Source organism: Pleurodeles waltl, chromosome 6 (genome assembly GCF_031143425.1).
Source record: "Pleurodeles waltl isolate 20211129_DDA chromosome 6, aPleWal1.hap1.20221129, whole genome shotgun sequence".
In the NCBI taxonomy this organism is placed as follows: Eukaryota; Metazoa; Chordata; class Amphibia; order Caudata; family Salamandridae; genus Pleurodeles; species Pleurodeles waltl.
The window spans coordinates 723898853-723924604 of record NC_090445.1 but is presented as its reverse complement, the minus strand read 5'-3'; the positions used below and the strand labels follow the sequence as shown (position 1 = coordinate 723924604).

Here is a 25752-nt window from a genome sequence, read left to right as displayed (position 1 = left end):
GGGGACTGCATCATTGGTGGAGTGGCTACTGGTGATATTTGTGGTGAGCGTTGTGGAGATGGTGGCGGAGTCACTTGTCTTGCCACCTTTGCCTGAGGCTGCTTGTCTTTCTCTTGGAAGGCAAGTTTTCTTTAAATTTTTATTGGCGGGAGAGTACTGATCTTCCCTGTGTCCTTTTGAATGTGGAGCCTTCTTTGAGTGTAATCTGGCTCCCCTGCCTCCAGTTCCTGTCCGAATTTGTGTCCCTGCATCTGTGAGTACAGGCCCTGTTCCTCAGTGTAGGAACTCGATTTCGGTTCCGAGGACGGATGTTTCGGTATGGAAACTTTTTCGGCAGTCTTTTTCAGCTCCGAAGACACTTTTTTAATTTTCGTCGTACTGATCTCTCGATGCAGACTCATTTTGGTGCCGCCCTCTCGGTGTCGAGATTGCTCCAACCCGGTGTCTCGGGGTCGAGTTTGCTCTGTGCCGGTATCTCGTCCGGAGTCGGATGACTTCGACACACGCATGCCCTTTTTCGGTGCAGATGCACGGTCACCTATTTTTCGGGTTAAGCCATGGCCTGCTGGCGGTGTCGTCCCCTGGGCTTTAACGGTTTTTCTGTGAGTTTTTTGTTGTGACGTCTTACTCACGGTTTTCGGCGTCTGTTCGTGATCGACCTCGTCCAAGTCCAAATCCGCGATGGAGAAGGTTTCTTCCTCTTCCTCCAAGTGTCGTTGTCCTGTCGGCGCCAACGCCATTTGTAGTCTTCTTGCTCTTCAGTCTCTCAAATTCTTCCTCGACCGAAATGCTCGACAGGCCTCACAGGTATCCTCTTTGTGTTCTGGAGACAAACACAAATTACAGACCGGATGCTGATATGTATAAGGATACTTGTTATACATTTGGGGCAGAAGCGGAATGGGGTCTGTTCCATTAGCCTTGAAGACGCACGTGGTCAGGCCGACCAGGCCCCGCCGGGGAATCGAAAACCCCAAAGGGCCACCGGAGCTCTTCAAAATTCGGTGTCGATCTGTTGTAACTAACCCGATGGCGAAAAGAAAACAATCTAAGATGGAGTCGACGCCCATGCGCAATGGAGCCGAAAGGGGAGGAGTCCCTCGATCTCGTGACTCGAAAAAGACTTCTTCGAAGAAAAACAACTTGTAACACTCCGAGCCCAACACTAGATGGCGGGATGTGCACAGCATGTGTATCTGCAGCTACACATGCCCTCGAACATATATATATATATATATATATATATGTATATATATATATATATATATGTATGTATATATATATATATATAGATATAGATATATATACATACATATACACCCCGGATAATCGAGTTACAATCATCGCAGGACCGAAAAGAACCACTGCTCTACTTATAAAATCACCTAACGACAGCATGGAGGGGACAGTAGGTCATTCAGTATACACAAGTGCGGTAAACAAGGTCCATAGTATAAATAATCGAGATACTCAGCATACTAAAAAGGAGAACATTGTACAAATCTGAAGGGCATCATTCTGAAATTACTAAATTTGTTTACAAACAAAAAAATGACACTTCTACATCTTTATTAAATCTGTGTTTTCTTCATAATCAGAATTCTGACACCAGAGGTGAAACCACTAGAAAGACCTGGTCAGCACAATCGACGATCCAAAGAATATGGGCACGGAGAGAGGCCTTGGCCTGATGGGGGATTATGGTAACACAAGTTGAGAAACCAAAATATCCCTATTTGCTTAGGCACAAAAATCATAATACAGAAACACAATGCCCCAAGTTACAAAGGCACCTAGTCCAATATGCTATACCTAAATCTCAAGATTGCCACCAACGAATCACAAACACGTGAACAAACAAGACTATTACCATGCCAGGGGAGTCTGTCTATCTAGCAAACATTATACATTATTCATAATGATAATCCCAGGGGTATGGAATTTAATAAAATATCTACTTGTTGATGTGATAGGCTGCTTCCTACATCTACTTGTCCTGTAAAAAAAAAACTTTGGTTCCATGTAGTGCATTGACAAATTATGGCAGCATTCTCATTATATAGGAGCTCTGATAATAACCTCTATGATTATGCCAGGGCTTAAATACTAGAAATTTCCTTATTTTGCAACATTTCCGCTGAACTTCATTCTAGGGCTGGAGGTAGCAGTAAGCAATAGTTTCAAGTCTCGAATGTCCTTTTGAGTCTATGCAAACCTACTAATTTGCATGCTTTACTGGTTTCCACCAGCTCTTCTCTAATCATTTCTCATACTGAGAAAGGTTGGAAATGTACTCCTAACAAGTATCAGAAGTAAAACTTCTTCCAGGGTTGGGAAAAAAGTGGCTAGAGGGAAAGTGAACTTGTGAACACCCAAAATAAGTTATTATGAGCAAATCTACACTTGCATATTTGCTCATGCTAAAATATAGCTGACAGATATTTTCTAGGAGTACAAATTCATTGTCTACTTCTGTAAATTCATGAAATACATAATTCTGCACTAATGCAAAAACATATACCATGGGTGCACTTTTGTGACTTTCTTTAAGAATTGGGCCCCTAATTAGGTCTGGTGTTAACCAAAACCTTTTATTTTTATTACAGTTGGATCTCTCTCTCTCTATCCATCTATTGGCTGGTTTCACAGTGAATTATCGCAATTTGCTCTTTCACAAGGAACATATCGACACACAAAGTAATTTTGTTCAGTGCCTTGAACTATGGAGGCTAAATGTGCTTTTTGAGACCAAATTAATTTTTGCTAATATTTGTTACAAAGGTGAGGGCCCAGCAGCTCCCACAACAATAAAATTTTACAAAAGCTATGTCGGCCCTATTGGCTTTGCTAATGCTTGCTTATTTTCATGTTTCCCATAATCTTGTTACATGACTTCCCATTATGAATAGTTTTTGGAAATTCTACCATGTATCAACTCATTTTACTAAATGATGCTTCAAAGAAATGGTACCTAAAATTCCACAGTAGTTTAGGAAAAAAAATAATGCCCTAGGGCATTTTTTGTGAACATATTATTTTAAAAGCAAAGAATCATCAGTCTTTCAAACTTTGCAAATATTTGCATGTAATCAGGAAGCAATATACATAGCCTCATATTGTTAAACTTTGCAAACGTGTGTTCACTTTTTTTTCACTGGAACCACTGTCAGTAGCGCAGTCTGAGCTTACAACATTTAGAGCGCTCATAGAATGGACTATAAATACATCTTTGAACAGCTTGAATATATGGACATAAATATCACCTCAACTACAGACATTTCCTTGCTCCATAATGTGGTACTGTAAATTGGCAACCAAAGGGTTTATGCGACAGGGGGTTGGGCCTACTTGTCCAAAGGACAAAATAAACCTGAAAACTTGTTGTCCATGACCCCAAACAATATGTTCTGGCCATCAGGCTATAGGAATTCCACACCCCTGTTTCAGCAGCACTGTTGATCATTCAGACGTACTATCCATAATCTCATGGAATATTACAGGTCTACAGCAACATTTTGGTGCTTCTCTGTGCAGACCATAGTAAATTTCACTTTTATACACTACACCAACTGTTAAGATATGCAAGAGTTTTTAAATAATGCAGAGGCATGAAGGCGATCACGATCCCCAGAAGATGATCCTAACCCTCATGCCTGACCAGCTTAAGCCATTGAAAACTGTATATAATACCCATATGACTGTAAAGAATTCAAAGAAACTCATATGGTACCCCAATCTCGAGGGCAAAGCCTATAATCGCTCAAATTAGCTTCTCCAGTATTGGCCAACCTCGCAGGCAGACCACTCTAACAACAGGCACAAGTGATTGGCTTCAAATCTGACAGAAAACAACTGTGTATATCCTGCATCACATAATGACAAAACTACCTAGAAGGTGGAAACAAAAGTACTATTTTGTTGTCTCCTCTGATCAGAAAATAGCAAATATAAAAAGAATACATAGTAAGAGTTTATGACTCCTATTGTAGCAATTCAACGCTAGGGAACGGGACATCAAAATCAGGAACCAGGAGACTGCTCTCAAGAATTGATTAGTGGATCCCTGACACAACCATCAACATAAATCCAGGGCTAAACTGATGTATGTGATTTCTACCCACACTGAGAAGGCATTTTGGACCCTAAGTGGACAAGGCTCAGGGACATACCTTTGCCCAAACGAGCAGTACAACTTAAATAAAAAATGGGATTCACACAAAAATGCTGTATAGATCTAAACTGAACAAGGTTGTAGACCAGTTTTCACACCAACCGTAAACATTTCTGAGAAGATAGCCAAAAAAAAAAAACACCCCTCAAAGGCTGCAGGGCCAAATGGTATTTAAATAGTTCTGGTCAAACTTGAGTCCCCATTTTGGAGCACATTATTAGGTGTTCTATACCAGGAGTGTCTTGGAAAGGAGCAGTTGTTAATCTTATAAGCAAAAAAGCATCAAATAAGATGCGAAAAATGTTCGCTCAATAGCCTGCTGGGATTTTGAGGGGTAATTATTCGCAAAATTCTTACTAAGTTACTGATACAATGCGGCACTAATCAACACTTTGTACTACTAAATCAAACAGCATTGCGCCCTGCATGCTCCATTGTTGATAACATTGCTGCCTCGCCTCTTTCTGTGAAACAACTAAGGCACAGCTTTTGACAAGGTTGATTGCTAGCCATTATGGAATAAGCTCAGAAAACGTGGGATAGATACAACACTATTGAATTTTTAACTTGAATTGCAAATAGACACATGGGTACAAGTCAAACTCACTAATGATAAGGCAGTGTCCATCAAAACTGAAACTGAGAATGGACTGAAACAAGGCCTCATCTTGGCTCCACTCCTATTTTCATTGTATATAACCGATTTGCCTGAGTTCCTTGTCCCATAACAAGGAGTACAGCCAAAACTAGTAACCCAAGGGACTACATATCTGGCATATGCTAATGATTTGTGATATTGTCACAAGCTCAAAAAGGCCTACAGCATCTACTAAGTCAGTTAAATTACTTTAAACAGGCAAATGGCTAAACAGCCAACCAATCGAAAATGAAGGTCATGATATTCAACAAAAACAATTAAGAAAATGGCCTGGCTGCCAGGAGAAGCCATAACTGAAACAGTCAATCAATATGACTATCTCAGATACTCAACTGACCATGGCTTATCTTGGAATAACCACCTATCAATTAGGCATCTTAAATCAACCATCACTACCAAATCCATAATGAGGTTTGATAAACTATTTAGTGGTAGAGTAATTGATTAATCTGTAAAGACATTAAGAATAAAACAAACCCCTCTATCACTCTATGCTTTAGCTGTCCTGAACAGCAATACAATAAATTATCTTGAAAAAATCTACACACAGTGGGTCCAACATCTCTTACATCTGAAACGACCACACCTCATTCTGTCATTAGGTTAGAGCTAAATCTATCATCTTTATTATCACTACACATTGGGGCCCCCGAACTACATTTGTGACTGTGTAGGTCTGATCTAACAACTTAAAAATCTTTAATTTAAGCAGACCTTAAATAAACCTCATGCATGAAACAGAACTGAACATGCCATTATTAAGTAAGCTAATAGAAGCTCATAATTTACCAGATGAACAGCATGAAAAGGTGGAACACAAAGGGACCTTTCCATTCTACAGAGGTAGAATGACCTTGCCTCATTAAAGCAGTATAAGTCAAGTCAAGAATTACTTTATTCGGTCTATACAAGACAATAAAGTTTGAAGAAAAAGTAAAACATACAATATGCAAGATACCATATGATTAAAACCACAATAAATTGAATATGACAAAAAAATAAAAAAATAAATTAGTGAACAATACAATCATGAAAAGACCATCTATCGATCCCACACACTATATATGCCAATGATCTGATTAATTCCCATAGCACATAGTACATCAAACACTTAATAACTTTATTTCGAGAAAAAAAAGAGACATTAAAAACAGGTTAAACACAAAAACCGTCCTAACATAAAGTGTGTTGTGCAAATAACAAATAAGCACACTCTAAAACGATCCCATACATCATCCCACAGTTTCCTCATTCTTAAGGAGGAGGATAGGAAACTTGCAACGGCATATGTTGTATATACATCCGGGAGTAGCTATAAGAACATAAGAGCGGGCCTCACTTGTATAAAATGGGTAGATTTCAATAGTGGAAGTAAAAACACTCTGCAAAGGATCTCATAAAAGCTACAAAAGAAAACAGAGTACAGCAGGTCTGTGAGGAAAAGTTATCACAAGTACAGGGACCCAGTTTCTTACTCCACAAGACAGGTTTTGGGGATGCCAATAACAAATGATACTGATTGAATCTAAACCTGGTTAGACGATAACGATGGAGGAGATTGGAGGGATAAAGCAAATATTCAATGTTAGGACCAGTCACAAGTAAGTTGTGGCCATGAACCTAGGGTTTCTTCAGCTCAATTGCTTCTCTCTCAGTTTTTCTCCACAATAAAAAATGTCCCCGGTCCAAGCAATATCTGCCTTCGTTATAGAGAGAGGCAATTATAATTCAGCCAGCTGATCCATCTCCAACCATTAAGATCCAGGCAATTCTTTATAATCTCCCTACCTAGGTGATTTTCTGCATGCACCCAAGTGGTCAGCCATTTGATCTAGGGACGAAGGGCAATAAGGTTCGATAAGAATGTTAACCCTAACTTCTCATGAACTGTATATGCCAATGTGGAGACAAGAACTGCTAGTAAACGCCTACAAAAAACATTTTCAAGCACTTGAAGTTCCTTAACATTGACATAACTCCAACCATTACTGCCATAAGTAGCCACTGAAACTGATTTTTCCTGATAGATGCTCAACAAGGCCCAAAGTAGCTTACTGTCTATTTTTGCAGATAAGGAAAACAGGGCGCCAGTAATCTTTGATAGGGCTAACATCTTTGTTTTAACCACAGGACCCCACATAATTTGCTCATCAAAAGCAAATAAGTATAGTTGGATCCTGGCCAACCTATTACTCTGCACAGGTAAAGATCTTGACCTAGTCTTTTTGGGGCCCAGCACCATCACCTGAGATTTACTGTAGTTAGTCGAACGATCCAAATTAGTCATATATTCTACAAAACCATCAAGTAATGAATGAAGCCCCAATGCTGCCCTTGCCAACAAGATGGTATCGCCCGCATACTGAAGTGCTGGAATTAAAAGAGAACCTATACGTGGGCAATCAACTGGCCTGTAAAGTAGCCTGGCCCCAAGGTCATTAATATACAATGTGAACAAAAATGGGGACAGTATGCAACCTTACCTTACTCCACTCTGCAGTCTGAAAGACCGGGTGTAGAACACATCCCTATTGTAAAGCACTACAGCCCTCATATCCCTGTGAAAATCAGCAAGAAAACCAACGATGGCCACATCCAGACCCATGTCCAAAAATAATCTCCCCTAATTTAGACCTGTTTACCTTATCGAAGGCGGAGGAAAGGTCCATGTATGCAACAAAAAGTGATGCTGATTTAGCTGTGGTATATTTGTTGATCAACATGTAAAAACTGAGACACTGATCACATGTGCCTAGTCCTGGCCGAAACCCATACTGGAGATCTGACAAAATAGACCCCTCGTTCGCCAAGATATAGCCCTCTCCAGGATCACCCTGCCCATCACCTTCACAACCGAGTCTATCAGTGAATGTGGCCTGTAACAACTGGGGAGATCCCTGGAGCCCTTCTTGTAAACATGAATAAAAATGGACTCAGACCAAGAGTGCAGCAACTCCGTCTGAATAGCTAAGTCAAATAATCTGTTTAGAATCATAAACATATGGACCTGGTATATGAACCGTATGTCACCACACCCAGATTACATCAACTCCAACTTCCACGGTGCGATAAAAATGAAATATTTAAGATTTTGACTGCTCTTCATACCCATGTATGAGTCTGAGTGGTCCTGGAATCTGAGCTTGGAATGGAAGATTGCCTGTTGATTTTGTGGGTATTAAAAGGAAATCATCCTGCGTATTTGTCAATAACGCCTGCACCTCAGAAGATAATTCTTGCAACAACTTTTTATTGATACAAAAAAAGGATCAACTTCAGAGGCGGTAAGCTGTTGTTTTATTATTAAAGCTGATAGTATTATTAATTTTATGAAATTTATAGATTTAGCCTATAAAATGCTGGGAAATTGTGCCTAGTATATTTTTTGCCATTTTTCAACTACACTGTGTTTTTTTTAAATTATATTTATTATTTTGTCTGATTAAGAATCACAACTTCGCTGATCTTTAAGTCAGCTAACTTCAATGTTTTAGACAATCTCAATCTCCACTTTGATGATACATGTGATGGTGACACCACCTGTCTGTTAAATTATTTTGCTGCTTTACAATTAATGCAGCTAGTATCCGGTGCTACACATTCAGCCAGTCATCTCTTAGACCCAGTTTTTTTCTAATCCGAGCACTCTTCAAACAGCTTGTCCAACCCCTATGGCATTGACTGACCTCTGATTCTCTTAACTCATTGCCAGCCATATCAAATTAGTGCTCCCAGTCTGGACGAGTTAACGCCCCTGTCATAAGCTGTATATTCAAAGATTTGGGGACTTTATCCAATCAAATAGCATACTGCTCGATTTGAATGCAGAGACAGCTTATAATAATTTACAATCTTGGCTCATTGCAGCCTTGGACAATTTCTCACCATTAAACAAGTACCCACTGGGAAGAAACATACTGCCCCTTGGTTTAATGGGACACTTATCACTGCAAAGAAGCAATGCAAGATCTTGAAATGCTCCTTGGAGAAAGGCCTATGATCCCCTTTTGAAAGTCCAATATAGGGCAGCTGTCAAATCTTATCATTAAATAATTTCAAAAACAAAGACTGACTATGTTGCTGAGACAATTAAAAACAGTTCTAATCCCATTAGATAAATCTTAAAAGCTATTATACAGCTTGTTAAAACGTACGATCTTGGTCCCCCCTAAAAGGCCCTCCCCCAGTCACTTCCAATGCACAATGCGAGAAGCTAGCAGAATATTTTATAAACAAAATAAAATAAATCTATACTTAATTTCCTTTGGATCCTGTTTCTGCCAACAGGGTACCTTTGGATAATCCTAATCCCAGACTGGCACTTAATTCTCTTCCCCTCTCGGACTTGAACGAGATGATGTTCATCTGTCGCCAAGTCAAATCGGGATCTCCAGCAGACCCATTAAAACCTGATATGTTTTCTAAGCTTGCAGATCCTCTTATACCACTTTGTTTACAAGTAATTAACCTGTCTATGTTGTCATTCCAGGTACCTAAAAAATGGAAAGATGCTAAGGTTATTACTCTTTTGAAAAATCCTTCTTTAGAAGCCTATAAACCAGAGAACTTTTGCCCTATTTCAGTGTTGCATTTTTTGGCGAAGGTCACAGAGATACACGTGAACAACATACTGGTAAAACACCTGGACGACAATCATATTTTAGGCATCTCTCAGAATGGCTTCAGGCCAAAGCACAGCACTGAATCAGCACTACCTGAAGTCACTGAGCTGCTTCATATGGCCTTAGATGAAAGATGCACATTGGTGTTGATTTTGCTCGAGTTGAGCACTGCTTTCGAAATGGTGTCTCATACGATTCTGCTACAGCGCCTACAGAGCATCAGCGGGACAGGACAGCCATGTCTTGGCTTACCTTTTTTTTTTATTCTGAGCGATCCTTTCAGGTAATTTCTCCAACTTTTAATTCTAACACACATTTTTTACAATATGGGATCCCAAAATAGTCTTCATTAAATCCTACCTCATATAATATATATTTTCAAACACTAACACATGTCGTTGAATCTACTGGGATGATGTTGATATCCTACGCAGACGGCACGCAGCAAGTACTCTCTTTTACAGACAAACCCTCACTTGATCACACCAATTTCCAAAAAGGATTATCAGCAGTGGTAGAATAGATTAACTCCAACTGTCTCCACCTGAACACCAATAAATCAGAAGTTCTTTTGTTAGGTAAAGATACCAATTTATGGGGAAGACGACTGATGGCCTACCCACCTTGGGGTCCCCCCTGAAACCAAACCGTCTGTGAAAAACATGGGAGTCATTGTGGACAACGCTTTGACTTTTGAGACTCAGGCCTGTACAGTGGCTGGCACCTGTTTTGGGCTCCCAAGGAGTCTTAAACCCATTCTTGGCTTTTTTGGCTCCCAACACATGCCCGATTGTGATCAAGGCTGCAATTTTAGCTTGGCTGGATTACTGTAAGGTCTTATATCTGGGTGCCAATAAATCAGTGACTAGAAGACTTCAGCTAGTTCAAACTGCTGCCACCAGATTGCAGTTTTCGCTCCCTAAGATTTGTTTGACTTCCAGACTTCTTTCAAATCTACACTGGCTCCCTGTAGAGAAGCATATACGTTTTAAGTTCTTGTGTGTGGTACATAAAATTCTATATTTCCAGGGACCTCGCCTCTTGTCTAACTGTGTGCTTCCTTACTGACCAGCCGGTGCTCTGCACTCCACAGATCTAGCTTTAGTTGAGATTCCCCATGTTAGGCAAGTAAGATCCGGTGGCCTTTCCTTTAGAACTAAGGCCTCTACTGCTTGGAACTCGCTCCCTCCCCGTATCAGGAGTATAGAGAATCATTTGCACTTCAGTAATATCTTATACCTGGCTCTTCTCTACAGAACCTTGAAGTACCTTCTTTTCAGACTCTTAGCAGCCCCAGTGAATCCCCGTTTTTCTTTTTACGCCAGCACTGGGAAGCCCCGTTGCTGGAGCGGCCATGCGCTCTACACATTTCATAACATAATCATAATGTTATAACATAACAAACATTTTTGTTGACTGACACCAAACTATAATGGCACTTTACCTTAGTTTGTTCACTGAATGGGATCCTGCCCATACTTCCTATTTCATTCAGACTTTCTTCTATGACCCTAGTATTACAAACACTTGAGCACTGTTGACAGCTTCCTTCAAAATCCACAGAAATCTTTCTTTCAAGATTCTGAGAGCAAGGACCTATACTGTGATATACCCTTTACAATCAACTAGTAATCTTGTGCAAGTGAAAACCGTTGCAGCCCTTGAAATACCAATTTATATGTCAACATACTCCACTACTTTGCTAAAATCGTACAATGATTTCACTTAAACCTCTTCTTTTTAATTGCAAAATGTTGTTCATGAAGAAGGGGCACACGTGGTCTCAAAATCTAATGTAACAGTCCACTGTTGCATTCACTCTGTTAATTACATAGATATGTATAACCACATACAGTGTGTTTAGTGTGATCCTTGTAGAAAGGGTGTCCCCAATGGGATAAGAGAAATCAGTCACAAGGTGGGGGTGAAAATTATAGGACTGAATTCTCAAGCAAGGCATTGAGGGTGGTCTACCAAGATATGGGAAGCATCAATAAACAACAGTAGAGTGAGGACTTCAAACATGGACAAGTGATCCGGCTGTGTAAATGCATACTTTGTGGCTACTCCTCTGCAACTATAGATCCAATCTCAGATATGGGAACCTGATTTTATCTTTAAGAGGCTGTCAGTGCTGGGGGAGTAAAGAAAGAGGTGTTTCAGTTTCACATTTACAAGCAAATAATTTTCATTACATTTCAACCACTTCACATTTATCACCTGGCTTGTTTCCATGAGCACACTACTTTCCTGTCAAATAGCTCAATTTGTTCCATGTCAGGAAACAGAATTTCAGTCTCCTTAGATACTGGTAATTGTATTTTTCCTTTGAATCCAAGATTACAAGTGCCTGATGACATAAAGTAAACTGGACTCCCCCCTTAATATGGGATAAGTTGAAAAGTGCACTCTTTTCCTACACATTTCATGCTGCGCTTCCCAGTTTTGCACAATACATTTCCCTTTCCAGGTGGATCTCTTACCTTTCTAGGAAGTGTAGCAGCACGATGGGCACTAAAGCTGTTGCTCCAAGCAGCAGTGATCGCGACACTGCAGTTTCTTTCACTGCCTGTAATGAAGACAGAGTCTGATGTTATTGTCTACAGAACTTGCAATCCTACTCCCCACCCCAAGGAGCCACAAGTCCTGTAGTATTGTGTTGTAGCTGGAGATCAGTGTATTCGCAAAAGAGCCAGAAGCCACTCAGATAGAAGGTATGTTCTTCATTCCATCTTAGGCCATTAGGTTACAACAACAGCCTGCTATGTCCTGTTACAGCTTCATTATCCCTCCAACTGTGTCCAGGCTTTCCCCAGCAAAACAACTCCAACATCCAAAGCAGCATCACACTCTCACAGCCCCACACTCAACATTCTACAGCATTACCAGTCAGCGTAGGCGTCAAAGATACTTCATGTCACCACTTCTCACCTTCAGAAGACAGCACTCAGGCCTGTGACATTCTCTTCCATAAGTAAAACAGCCACACCAGCAGGAGTCTTGCAGTCCACTTTCCTTGCCCAAGAAAGTCATGGCCTACAGAGATCACTAGGAGCAATCCGTTCTCCAAGCATTGAAGTCATTTCATGATTTCTATGCTCAGAATTGGTGGCTGTGTACTCATGTCACTGGGAAATTCAGCATAATACAGTAATGCCTTACAGAGGAAAGAAAACCCGTGTGGAAGCAGTGAAAATAGAAATCATTAGGAGTTTGCCATGATAGATATCTCAAGCATATATTACTAACTACAGGAGCGACCTATGGCCCACAGTTGGACTGAAAAACAACAGGGGAACCCTATAACTCTACCTTACCCAGGGTAAATATATCAACAACAAAGCAAAAATGGCAGGTAGAGACAAATGAAATCCTAAGTTGTACAAACAGACCTGTATTCTGTTATTTTTGAGTTTATTTCTTACTCAATTTTAATTTAAACCAACTTGTAAAATAGCAAAAAAGGATCTAGGATGATGTCAAATACAAATACACAAAACTAAAAACATATAACTTCACAATACATATATAATGGACCTAATCACAGATACAGCAAAAAAACTTCGAAACAAGTAATATTTAAGAAAAATGTAAGGAACAATGCCCTATATATTTGAATGGTGGTCACTGTTATATAACTCTACATGTGATCCACTTCTCCATGCTAAGGGACTGAGCTTATACATGCACTACCTTATCAGAATGTTGTGCATTTCTTTTACACCATTATGATATAGTGCATTTCAACTTATTACAATATCTTTTGTTGTTTAACAAGCCCAAAACACTTGCAATACAAAACGTCAACGCGTTTCGGCCTATCAATTTAAGGCCTTATCAGGACTGAAGAAGGGCAAATATAATTCTTAATTTCAAAGGTCAAAACCGGGGAACCAGACTCGTATATATCATCTTCAATTAAAACACGGGAGATGATTCCCGACGAGCGCTTTTAAATAGCAGAGCCCATTGCTTAAGTTAATTGAAGATGATATATACGAGTCTGGTTCCCCGGTTTTGTCCTTTGAAATTAAGAATTATATTTGCCCTTCTTCAGTCCGGATGAGGCCTTAAATTGATAGGCCGAAACGCGTTGACGTTTTGTATTGCAAGTGTTTTGGGCTTGTTAAACAACAAAAGATATTGTAATAAGTTGAAATGCACTATATCATAATGGTGTAAAAGAAATGCACAACATTCTGATAAGGTAGTGCATGTATAAGCCCAGTCCCTTAGCATGGAGAAGTGGATCACATGAGGAGTTATATAACAGTGACCACCATTCAAATATATAGGGCATTGTTCCTTACATTTTTCTTGAATATTACTTGTTTTGAAGTTTTTTTGCTGTATCTGTGATTAGGTCCATTATATATGTATTGTGAAGTTATATGTTTTTAGTTTTGTGTATTTGTATTTGACATCATCCTAGATCCTTTTTTGCTATTTTACAAGTTGGTTTAAATTAAAATTGACTAAGAAATAAACTCAAAAATAACAGAATACAGGTCTGTTTGTACAACTTAGGATTTAATTTGTCTCTACCTGCCATTTTTGCTTTGTTGTTGATCCACAGTTGGACTGAGGCACAGCATACTGGGAGAACAGTGTCCAACCTGCTATTATTTACATAAAGGAGAAAACAATTAGAGATAGTACTGGGAGTAAGGTCGAGTTAGTCAAAGTACCATGAAAATGTATTTATACAAGAAAAGACATAAAACATGAGGAAAGCATACTTAAATAATACATATCACATAAAACAGGACGAGCAATATTCAATAAAACGTGTACCGTTCAAACAGAGTATTATGTAAGTGCTTAATAATAAATGGAGTCACACATTGTTAGTTAAGAAAAAACACACTTTGGTCGAGTGATCACGTGAAAGACCAAGAATAAAAATGTTAATTTCCTTTTTCATGTGGCAAATTTAGTTAACGAGACCTTTCCCCTTCTGAGTATGGCAATGCTCCTATTTGATTTGTTCACTTAGACAGGATTACAGATGTCCTATTTAATCTGATGCGTCAACATCACACCACAGCCATAGCCCTTGGGCATTTAAAACAGTACTGCGAGTCTGATTTGGGGGGGGGTCATCATTCACCTACCTCAAAACACAGTTTTTGCACAAATTGACAACTTGGTATCACCTTTATTTAGTATCCTCCATAAAATTTATGATTGCTCTATTGAGCATGTAAACTAGCACTAAATTACGATTCTAGCCTCTTCAGCATTGTCAATATAAATTGTGAGGCATGCACCTGAGTATTACATTCTTTATCTAAAAGTAAAACTCGACTGGAGTCTGAGTTAATTGTACTAATGAATATGAACTGACACTATCTGGAAGGAGGCGCCTGGGATGCAGTCTCCCCCAAGTTCTGGCTTATTCAATTAAATAACCTACACCACACCTACCTCACATGCCACCATCTTCGGTCAAGAGTGATTACCGAAGCCTCAGCATGCACATGTTCCATGCTTGGTATTTGATGGTGACTTGTTACACACACATATGGAGCTGTGTTGTACTTAATTCCTTTTGCAATGGGGGGGGGTCTCTCAACGCTTAAGAGAATGCTCGGTCAGCGCCTTCCCCGGAATCCCACAATGGTCCTCCTACATATCAATGTTTATATGATTAGCAATATGTGTTAAATGGCCTTCCTTTGGATTACATTATTGGTCGCTAAAAAGGGCACAGCATGGGAATGGAAGAAACAAGAGCCCTCTCTCAATGGAAGGATGGGGAAAGATCTAGAAAACTGTATGGATCTGGAAGGCCGGTGTATGAAGTGATGGGGGCACACACAAACTTAGGAAGATTTGGGGATAGTGGGCTGGTTAAGGGGGTATTGTACGTGATCCGGCTGCAAGTAGACTGCGGTCATTAGATGAAGAGATCTGTGCCTTTTCTGCTACAGGATGTTGTACCTAGAATGCCATTGGAAATGGGAGTGGGCAGGACTTGTGGGCTAAAGTAATGTTGATAACCTCATTATGGTTTGCCCATAAGTGAGTAATGAATACTGTGCTCTCAGTTTAGTTATTGCAAAAAATAAAACAATTTAAAAAATAGTAAAAAGTGTTTTAAAAAAGAGCACTTATGAATACTTGAGACCCATGACTTAACACAAAATAAACAGTCTGGTGTTGTGGAACTATTTAATGAAAATCTGTTTTTTGTCAAAACTTTCTTGATTGGATTTTGCACATATCAGGTAACCGCAGGGCATGCAATATATATCCCATCATCATACCACAAATAAGCCATTGTATTGCACAATATCTATTGTGAAAAGGAATTACTTCTGAAACATTACAGATATGTATTGAAATTATTATCAAGTAAAACATATCAAGAAGCAAACATTTCGCCATGAAACCCCGTCCCTCCAATTAAAAATAACACCTAACTCCATCAAACAAAAAGAAAAATTAAGGGAAAAACTGAGGTGCATGGATTTTTCACAATTTGACCCATATATACTTTGTCCACCAGAGGGGGACCGCGGGAAAGTTAATTAGAGGAGGAAGACACAATTTTTGTATAAGGTGGCCCAGTGTCCACCATTAGAACTGGCAGAGATGAAGCACTCTTGTACGTGTGCGGCAAGCAATTAACGGCAGTCCTCTGGAGAGGTATGTCACCAATGGCCCCCATTCAAAGTTTTTATAATCGTCAAGAAAGATGGCCTCCATTATCTCCATGGTGAGAGCTTGTCATAAATAGGTGTGCCACTGGCCCTCTTTCCTCTTCTAAGCCGCAGCCAGTGCCAGTTTAGCTGCACCCAGGCAGAACCAGATAATGGCTCTATCTCCTTTAGTTAGCCCTTTAAGGGTGTCATCACGTAGACCTAGTAATACAAAGCCCAGGGTACCAGGTATCCCAAGATGTCCTTGATTTGTGCAGAGATCTCGGCCCAAAATGGACAAATTGTCAAGCAGTCCCACCATTTGTGGTGAAAATTACCTAGCAATCCACACCTTCTCCAGCATAATGTGGAAGTGTTGGGGAAGATTTTTTTCAGCTTGGTAGGATACAGGTACCAGTCAAAGAGTATTTTAAAATGTGTCTCTCTCATGCCTATAGAGTGATTCCATTTCGGAATGACGTTCCAGAGTTTGTGCTACTTTGCTTCAGGAATTTCCCCCTCGAGGATATTTTCCCAGAAAGTGATGTGGTGTGGCTGTGGGGTAAGTCCATGGAATGGGTGTAAAGGCCTCTACGGTTTCCATGTCGGTGTTGGGCAATGTCAAGTTAAGTAGGAAAGATTTTGTCAGGGTAATATGGAAACCCGCCACCTCATCATATAGGCGCAATCCCTCTTGGAGAGCTGTTAGTGAGAGCTGGGGAGAGGTGAGTGTCAGTAGAATATTATCAGCTAATAAAGACATTGTGTGTTCTACTGACCCAAAAGTAAGACCTGTGATGACAGGTATTGAACGTATTTTGGCCTCTAGGGATTTGATACGAAGAGAAAATAAAAGCGGGGAAAGGGGGCATCCCGGTCTCGTCCCGTCTCTATTTGAAAAAGCTCTGAGCTCAATCCATTAATCAAAACCATTGATCGAGATGCTGCGTAGTTGGCCATATCACTGCTTTGAATTGGTCACAAAAACCAAATTATTTTAATGTATGAAATAGGAAGGGCCAATCCAACTGGTCGAATGCCTTATCGACGTCTAGATCTACAACACTGCCGGTATCTTTTTATTGATGGCTTTTTCGATTATGCGGAGCACTCTTTGCTAGTTGTTGTGTGTCTGTCTGCCCTTGAAAAAGCTGGACTGATCCGGGTGGATCACGTTTGTCATCAAGCCTGGAAGCTAAAATTTTCCAATATAGTGTGGCATCTAAATTGAGCAACACAATGTATGAGAAACAGGAGCATGGGTCTCTGCCCAGTTTCAACATAACTAGTGCTTTCCTCATAGGAGGAGTGACTGCACTAGCTTCAGCCATGTGATTGTAAATGGTAGTTAGATGGCTAACTAGGTTAGAGCTGAAGGGTTTATAAAATTCGACCATGAAGACATACAGACCCGGTGATTTATGGAGTTTCATGGCTGCGATAACCATCTGGACCTCTTCCTCGCTAACAGGCTCCCGTATGATCTCATTTTGGATGGTCTTCACCCCTGGAAGAGCCACGCCATCTAATTAATCGAGTTGGGTTTGGGCGCTTACATGTTCAGCCGTATAGAGCCTTTTGTAGAAATTGCTGAATATTCTGGCTTTCTCTGTGTCGAGCTCTCTAATTCACCAGTCTCCTGGAGAATTTCCCCAGTGTATTCCCCTTTTGCGCTTGACCCTGTCCTGCTGTGCCAAATGTGAACCCGCTCCTTAGCCTTGTTCATAGGAAGTGAGTTTGAGACCTAAGACCGTGAGTTCCGCCCAGTTAATACATATGGCATTGAGGTTCTCCTGTAGTGTGGTGACTTTCCACTGTAGGGTTACTGTCGGGTAGCCTTATAGGCCTGTTCAAGCTTTTGCAGCTCTGTTTCGAGTGATAGGTGATCCTTATTAAGTGCTGAGACTAGTGCAATGCACTTTCCTCACAGTACTGCTTTAAATGTGTCCTAGTTGTTAGAGGATATAGTATCTTGGGGGTTGTTTAATGGGAAATACTCTACAATGGCTTTCCACAGGTCATCTCCAAAGAAGCGATCTCTGATAAGGGAGCTATGGAAAACCATTGACCGTATCTTGGTGGTGGGCTGCCCCAGTCTAGTGTTACCAACACAGGAGCATGATCACAGATGGAGACTGTGTAAAATGTCACCTTCTTCAGATCTTGGATAAGGGTTTGGCTAATGAATACATCATCTAGTCGAGTGTATGTATGGTGTGAGTGTGAGAAGAGTGTGTAACCGCAGTCAGGAAGGAGTATTCTCCAGGCATCAACAAGTCCCAACACATGTACTGCCTGTTTCAGCGCTTTGGGAAAGCTTTGGTAGGCGATCTATGGGGTTGTGTTCTATAAGAATTCCAGGTGAGGTTGAAATCTTCCATCAAGAAGCTCTCGCCCTCTGCGAATCCCACCAAGAGGGATAAAAGTGAGTGTACAAATGCAACTTGGTTCGAGTTAGGGGCATAAACAGAAACAAAGGTATACATTCTGTGCCTAATATGACCCTTCACAGTAACAATCCTCCCTTCTTTATCAGTTTTGTACCCCTCGGGCAGAAATTTTAGGGATGAATAGAAAAAAAGTGATACTGTTGTGTTTAGTGGAAGCTGAGGACTTATACATCATGGGGGAGGCTTCATGCCTTAATCTGTGGTCTTCATCACATTTTGAGATGCCTCTTGTAACGCCACTACATCATGATGTTGATCAAGTAGATATTTCCACAATTTCTGGTGCTTGGCTGGTGAATTCAGGCCACTAATATTCCATGTAAAAGTACAATAAACCTGTTCATGTTGCTCCCGGAATGGTCTCCCCCTGATACCCCCTTTCAGTTTGTCCAATCTACGCCCATCACCCCTCCTAACCTATTAGCCCCATGTTGTTATCTCGCCCGCCACCACCAAAGATTGCCAATTATGTCCCCAAAAACATAAAAAACAAAAACAGTAACAAATGGGACAATAGGTCCCAAATAGCATACACAATGTGAGTAAAGATACATCATAAAAGGCGAATAGGCCAGAAACCTTTAGTGCAGCTCTAGAGAATGATATTTAGTCAAGGCACTAAGAAAACATTAGGAAGAAAACCTGGGGAAGGCGGTTTTTGCTTTGTGTGGATCACAGTTTCACACCTCAGAGGCCCCACTTCTCTGTTGAGGAGACGGCTATCCTTGAGGCTGTCCATGTGTCATGCTCTCTCTATGAAACCGGCTGACTCCGCTAGAGCTTTGGTGTAGCTCTCTTCAGGAGAGTAGTCTTGAAAGGTGGGTGATTAACAATCGCAGGTCAGCGCTTCCTATGCTGTCATGTCGGATCCTGGGAGAGCCAGAGGCCCGCATTCTGTGTTCCATTGGTGCTGCTTCTTGAGTCTCCTAGGCTTTCCTCGAGCTGTTGAGCTTCTGGGGCTGAAATATCTAGAAGAGACATGACCTCTGCAAGTTGTATGACATGGTGCACTTTGTTGCAGAGATCAAAGGCTAACCCAAATGGGTATGTCCAGTGATATGATGTGTTCTCGTCTCAATTTGTCTGTCACTAGACAAAACTGTTGGCGTTGGGCTAACCTTGCAGGTGCTATATCTTGAAAGGGAGAGCAGGTATCCCCTTGAAATGTGTTTGTTTCCATCTTTCGGGCTGCTAGTAGGATGGCCTTCTTTACCTTAAAGGAATGTAGCTTTGCCAGGACATTACAAGGGTGCCTCCTCTCACTAGATGTCTATAGTCCTACTCGATGGACTCCGTCTAGCTTGATCTTCAATGACACACCCCCAAGCAACTCCAAGAATAAGCCCATTACAAAAGCTTCCAAGTCTCGACCTTTCATTTCTTCTTCTAGGTCTCGAATCCATATGTTGTTGCAGTGCAATCAGCTCTCAAGATCTTTGCAGTTCAAGAGACACACCTGTAGCTGTGAATGGAGGGACTGGGTTAAGTCTTCCATGGACGGTGTGCCATTGCAGGTCTAATGCTTTATAATCAAGATCCACTACCTGGGTACCTACTGAATCTTGATGAAGAGTGGGGAAATGAAAATTCAGAAACAGATTGGACGGAACTCCTTTGTGAAATGTAGATTTATATAGCATGGCTTATCACCCATGAGGATCTCAAGGCGCTGTCCATGGGCACAGAGAGATTAAGTGATTTTCCCAGAATCACAGGATGTTGCGCTGACGTGTGCTTTGCAGAGACTCCTCTAGATAGCAGATATAGCGACTGGGGCATTGCCTATAAGCTCTATTCCACTGTAGCCAGGTAGCACCTTTGTGGGGGCCCAGGGATGAAAAGTTGCATTCATAATGGAGACTGCTTACCTCTTGGCAGGTTCGCCATGCTGGAGTCAGGCAGCAGGTTAGTAGAAGAATTGCTGAGTGGAGCAGCTGCTTTCTGAATTACAGCTTGGTGTGCGAGGGGGCCAAATGTGACTAACTCATGGTGCTGCATCTTTGTGTGCGTGCTGGGGGAGCACCTCATTCCCCAAACTGTGTCACTTGGTTCAACTGAGCTGCCATCTTGAAGTCAGGCAGGGAGCCCACGCAACCCCAATATTGCTTTCAGGGCCAATACTTCTGGGGGGTCCCTACCATCTTCTAGTTCGTCCCACCCCACACAGGCTGTTGCACTCACATGTAGAAATGGGACTGTGCAGACCCCTCTGGGTGAATAGATGCTGTTGGGCAGGATCAGAGGTGGTCCGTTTTTGTAGCTCCTCACTTACCAGGGCCTCTCAAGGCTCTCGAGGGTCTTCCCCCTCTTCAGTCGTATGCCATAACATACGATTCGTCTTGGTATAACAAGGGCCTCATTGCAGGTGGAAATCGCAGGCTACACGACTAGGACGTCACACTGCCATTTTGCCCCTGGGGCCCCTCACAGAATCAGTCTCAATCCATCATTTTGGGGTCCTGATATCACTCCCCGGGCATCGTCGCTTCCCCTCACACTAACTGAATGTCCCCAGGAGCAAATTCAGGCTAATAGCTGTGGTAGTGCCTCAACTTTCTTTAAGTGTGTAGCGAAGCCTCTGTGGATCACATACACTTGGCCATCTTGGTTGGCCACGAACCTCCCCAAACCCTGACTCACCCCAGACAGGAAATCTGTTTTTTTAAATACTTTTTTGATTTATGCACTCACTTGGGAAACTATTTACTAATATCTAATTTCTTAATGTAGTAGTCATTATTACCTAGATTTGGGTGGTTTACTCATGATCATGCGATTTAGGTTGTTTATATGATCATGTATCTGTCTTCTTCTTTTGTCATCTCAAATTTACTATTTTTATCTCTGTTCTCATGTGTATGGCCTTGACTGGTTCACTAACCCTTGTATAAATTATGTGGTATGGGAACTATAACCCTTGTTTAACATCCTTTGAAGACCTAAGTCCACTTACCAGGTTCTGAAGAAGCAACATTCATTTTAAAAACAACAAACACATGAAGGCCATTGTTTGTTGTCCCAGACCAGAAAAATAGCTGTAAAGGAAAACCAACTGTGTTTAATCAGACAACAGTGTTTCTAACTTGAATTTCACCAATAGACTGATGACTTCAAACCTCGGTATTATTAAATCCATACCTCTTTTACCTATGGAATAGTACCAGAATGCGTAGATACAGACCAAGTCTCTACCTTGTGTAAAAACATGGTGTACCCCAAAGATCTGAACATCTTTTGCCAGGAGTTTAGTCTTCCCTTCCTGGCTAACATTCTACAGGGCTGCATAGAGATACAGGTCAAAGAAATACACTGAGGACTGTGACGTACTAAATTAACTCAAGTAAGGCTTCAAGACAGGATAATGCACTGAGACTGCATCCTTACAAATTGTGGAAACTCTCTCCATCCTAGTTAAGGGCCACTCCTGTCTCCATACCCGCCAAGGTATTCCAGCTGCCTTGTATACAGTTAATCACATTACTCTCCTTTAAATCCTGAAAGACAAAATGGGACTAAAGGGTGCAGAACTGGGTTGGTTTGCATCATACTTGGAAAACATAAAAACTGCCAATATTTACTCTAAAACATGCACGATTCAAAAAGAGATTTCCCAACATTCTATTATCTCTCATAGACTATGAAACCTTAATATGGAGCCACTAGCAGCCTCCACCCTCAGCTGCTCAAACATCTCATGGTACTTTTATGCAGATGTTACCCGGCTTTATTTGCAATCATCCACTGACTGCTAAAGATGTTGACCAAAGTGCATGAGCACAAACAACATTAAAAACTTAGCCTGCTTAAAAAAATAAGTTCCTCCTGATGTCCCCACCTAACAGCCCCATCAATTTCAAACATGGCTTAACTTATTAAAGATATTAAACTGAAACCCTTTACTTTTGGTGCACACAAACATCCTGTCTTCCTCCTGAAAAAAAATAACCTTCTAGCATAGATCAATACAATGGCAAAGGGGCACAATTTCAACTTTGGCTCCTCTGTGGATTCAAGCCTTTTAAGCAAGACCATGAATTAAAGTTAGAAGTCCAATCTCTGTCTGTTCAGATTCAATTACGTAAACTCCCTATTTACATGTGCTCCCAAACTGCATTTGGCGCTCCTCAAAGCGGCGCTCCTCAAAGCTGCCCTCCACATAGCTGACAATCTATCAATGGGCACAAACAATCTATCAATGGCACAACGAAGTAAGACCATGTGTCAAATTGTCAACCTATAGGAACAAGGAGCATCTTTGAAGTAGCCTGCATCAGGCATAAATCCATATTTTTGAAAACGTTCAACTACATGCCCAATACATTTACCATTCTGAGGGGAGAACATCTCCATTAGAGCAGGGTCAACTTTCACTTTGCACACCAGGTTTTAAGAATGCTAATCCTTCTCAGGTAGGGCACCCAGAGTGTGGCATTCCTTCCAACAGGACATTCAGAAAATTGCATCCTTTGAGACTAGAATAAGTTATTTTATGTTTCTACTGTTCATACAAAATTGTTCCTACATAAAGCACAATGCTAGGAAAGGAGTTAGAGGGATTAAAATTAAGAGCTGTTAATGAACCAAAAACAAATAGTTAACTAGGGTTTGGATCTTGAAATCGAACAAGCAATTCCTCAATCGTTTACCAGAGAAGAAGTTGACAAAAAATGAAAGCAGTTCTTTTTTCTAAAAAAAAAAAAGAACAAACACTTGGCCCTTTTTAGAATATTATCTGGTTTGTGCGATTTACTTACTACTCACAGGGCTTCGGCATGGATCTTCGACACAGAGTATGTATGTGTGTTGACTGGAAGCTTAGAGAATTTGTTTTTCATATGGCCAGCTGCCAAACTGAAAGCAAAATACTGGATGCAGATTGTCATCGGTTAACTGATGCCACTACTACTAAAATGTGCTCATGGGTATTTTAGGTGACCATGACACCAAAATTATTAATTATGCTTTGGATCACTAAATTAGTTCAGACTAAAAGGTATAAATATTAGGGGACAAAGTCCTGCCAAAACCAACTTTTCTGACATGTAATAACAAAAGACAGTCGCTCACCTTGGCCCCAGCTTTCTTTGACACACCAACAACATTTCCGTTCTTGTCAACAACTTCAATCCCATTCTCAAAGTCTATCAGCCGTGTGACCGCTACATTGTACGCACCCAAAAAAGCTGCAAAGAAAAAAAAGAAAAAAACCCACACTTTTTAAGTACCACACAGCCAGCAGGCGAAACAGATGGGAATAGGTAATTCTTGTCACTTATATTATAATGTTCACACCCTTGACAATGAAAAGTGCATGTCATAGAAACTGAACATAGACAGGTTAGTTTGGTTTGTCAACTGAATGCTTTGTGACAATCTGCGGTTTGTGTCCTCATCCTGACTATGCAGGTAACTTAAAAGTTGTATTAAGGTTCGAAGATGTTTATAATGAAATTAAGAAAATACTTTTTTATATTTCATTCAATTCCATAGGTACAAAGTAAACTCAAGCGAATCGGACACATTCATCATATAAGTACAAAGTACATATTGGAGATCTGTTGATGATAGTGTTTTAATGTCCTCAGTCTTCATATCAGAGAACAAACAGCCATTGGTACAAAAGCAGCCAAAATGTGTTTCGCCCTGTCGTGGCAAACAAGCCTGGGGCATTTTCAAGTCCTCAGCATAATGTATTATGCGGTCTATTAAGTTCACAGGGAAATCGCCTTCTGGTTGTCTGTGGTAATCGCAGTCTTCGTATGAGAGAGTACTGTAGCTGTCAGAAATGTTGTATTGGAGCGTAATTTCCATGTAGTCCTAGCGGTTGGGTGAGCTCTGGTCTATTGCGGTCTGAAGGTGATTAAGAGATGGTGCAGTCTCTCAATCACCTTCAGTCCACACGCCGTTTCTTAATTAGAGGACGATTTCTCTTTGGACCTGAAGGGTCACATAATACAGCGTGCTAAGTTTTTCCAAAGGCCCCAGGCATTTAGTTTGTTTTTAGAGTAAGCAAACAAAAATCAATATAACAGTACAATTAATGCAAAATCAGCTGCAGGATAATTTATCATAAATAGTATTAAGTCCAGAAATCAAGCATCTCATAGCAAGAATACAAGAAGTCAATTTGCCAGCTCAAGGAGTTTCTTTCACGCAATAGCAAGTGTGTTACAGAGAGCTAGCGTGGCATACTGGGTGATCTACAAGCTTTAAGAATTCCATGCATTTTACTTAAGAAGAACTACATTTACAAAATCTACATCTATTTTGTCTAGCATATTTAAGTAGACAATCTTAAGTATACAACTCATTAAGTCTTGGAACCACAGTGAAGCTCGAGGGGATGTATTGTTGATACATGTCCAAGCCAGAGTCAGTGTAGGGGCAGCCAGACAGAAAACCAGATGGATTATATCTAGTTTTGTGCCTAACACCAAACCAGAAATGTACTAGAAGGTTTACTGAACTAAATTGTCCTTACATATATTTTCAGTCTTGGCAAAACTATATTAAGCTCAGAAAAGAGAAAATTTACTGGTGCTTGCTGACACTTAGGACAGAATATCACATATGAACCCCTACAATTCACTAATTTCTCAGCAGTCATACATAAAAGGATGAACATATTATGATGTTTCAAATGCAGATTTGCTCGTTTCAAAATTGTGTTATTAGCTTAAGTGAGTATTTCAGATCCTGGCCTTAATACAAATGGCCAACTGTCTCCACAATTAAGTGTGAATCCCAGACAAATTGTCTTCTGCTCTCTGGGTAAGTGTAGTATGATCATATCTAATTCTGGACACCTTCAGAAATCTATCCACTCCTCCATTCTTTTGTACAAGATTTGCATATTTAAAGAGCAGTACCAAGATTCAATAAATCTGTTGATACTTAAAAATACTTTAAAAAAAATATGATGGATGATATTCTGTCTGTAAAACCTGAACCTATTGTGCCTTATGTCACTCTTTGAAGACCAACACCCAAGCACGGTAGGTACTTAAATTAATGACCAGAGAGCCCCAATAACAGAAACAAAAGTCAGGAAAGCCTGGACTTCCATTCTTGTCCTCTGAAAAACATCTTTAGTTTAGAGAAAGTCATGGTTGAAATGGGAGGAAATGGACAAAGTAGCCAGAGAAATTTAGACAAGCAGTATGATTGTAGGTAACACACAAAACCAGAAAAGATAAGAAATGCGTCA

General features: G+C 40.6%; 1 protein-coding gene across 2 annotated transcripts in view; it reads right to left on the bottom strand.

The window, feature by feature from the left end:
* SFXN4 (sideroflexin 4) overlaps positions 1-25752 on the bottom strand; it is a 160422-nt gene that overhangs the window by 34922 nt on the left and 99748 nt on the right. For both annotated transcript variants that reach the window (XM_069239240.1, XM_069239241.1), the window contains exons 11-12: positions 23613-23728; positions 11935-12020 (exon numbers count right to left, since the gene is read on the bottom strand). In XM_069239240.1, the coding sequence (XP_069095341.1) occupies positions 11935-12020; positions 23613-23728 (202 nt within the window). The remainder of the gene's footprint in view (positions 1-11934; positions 12021-23612; positions 23729-25752) is intronic.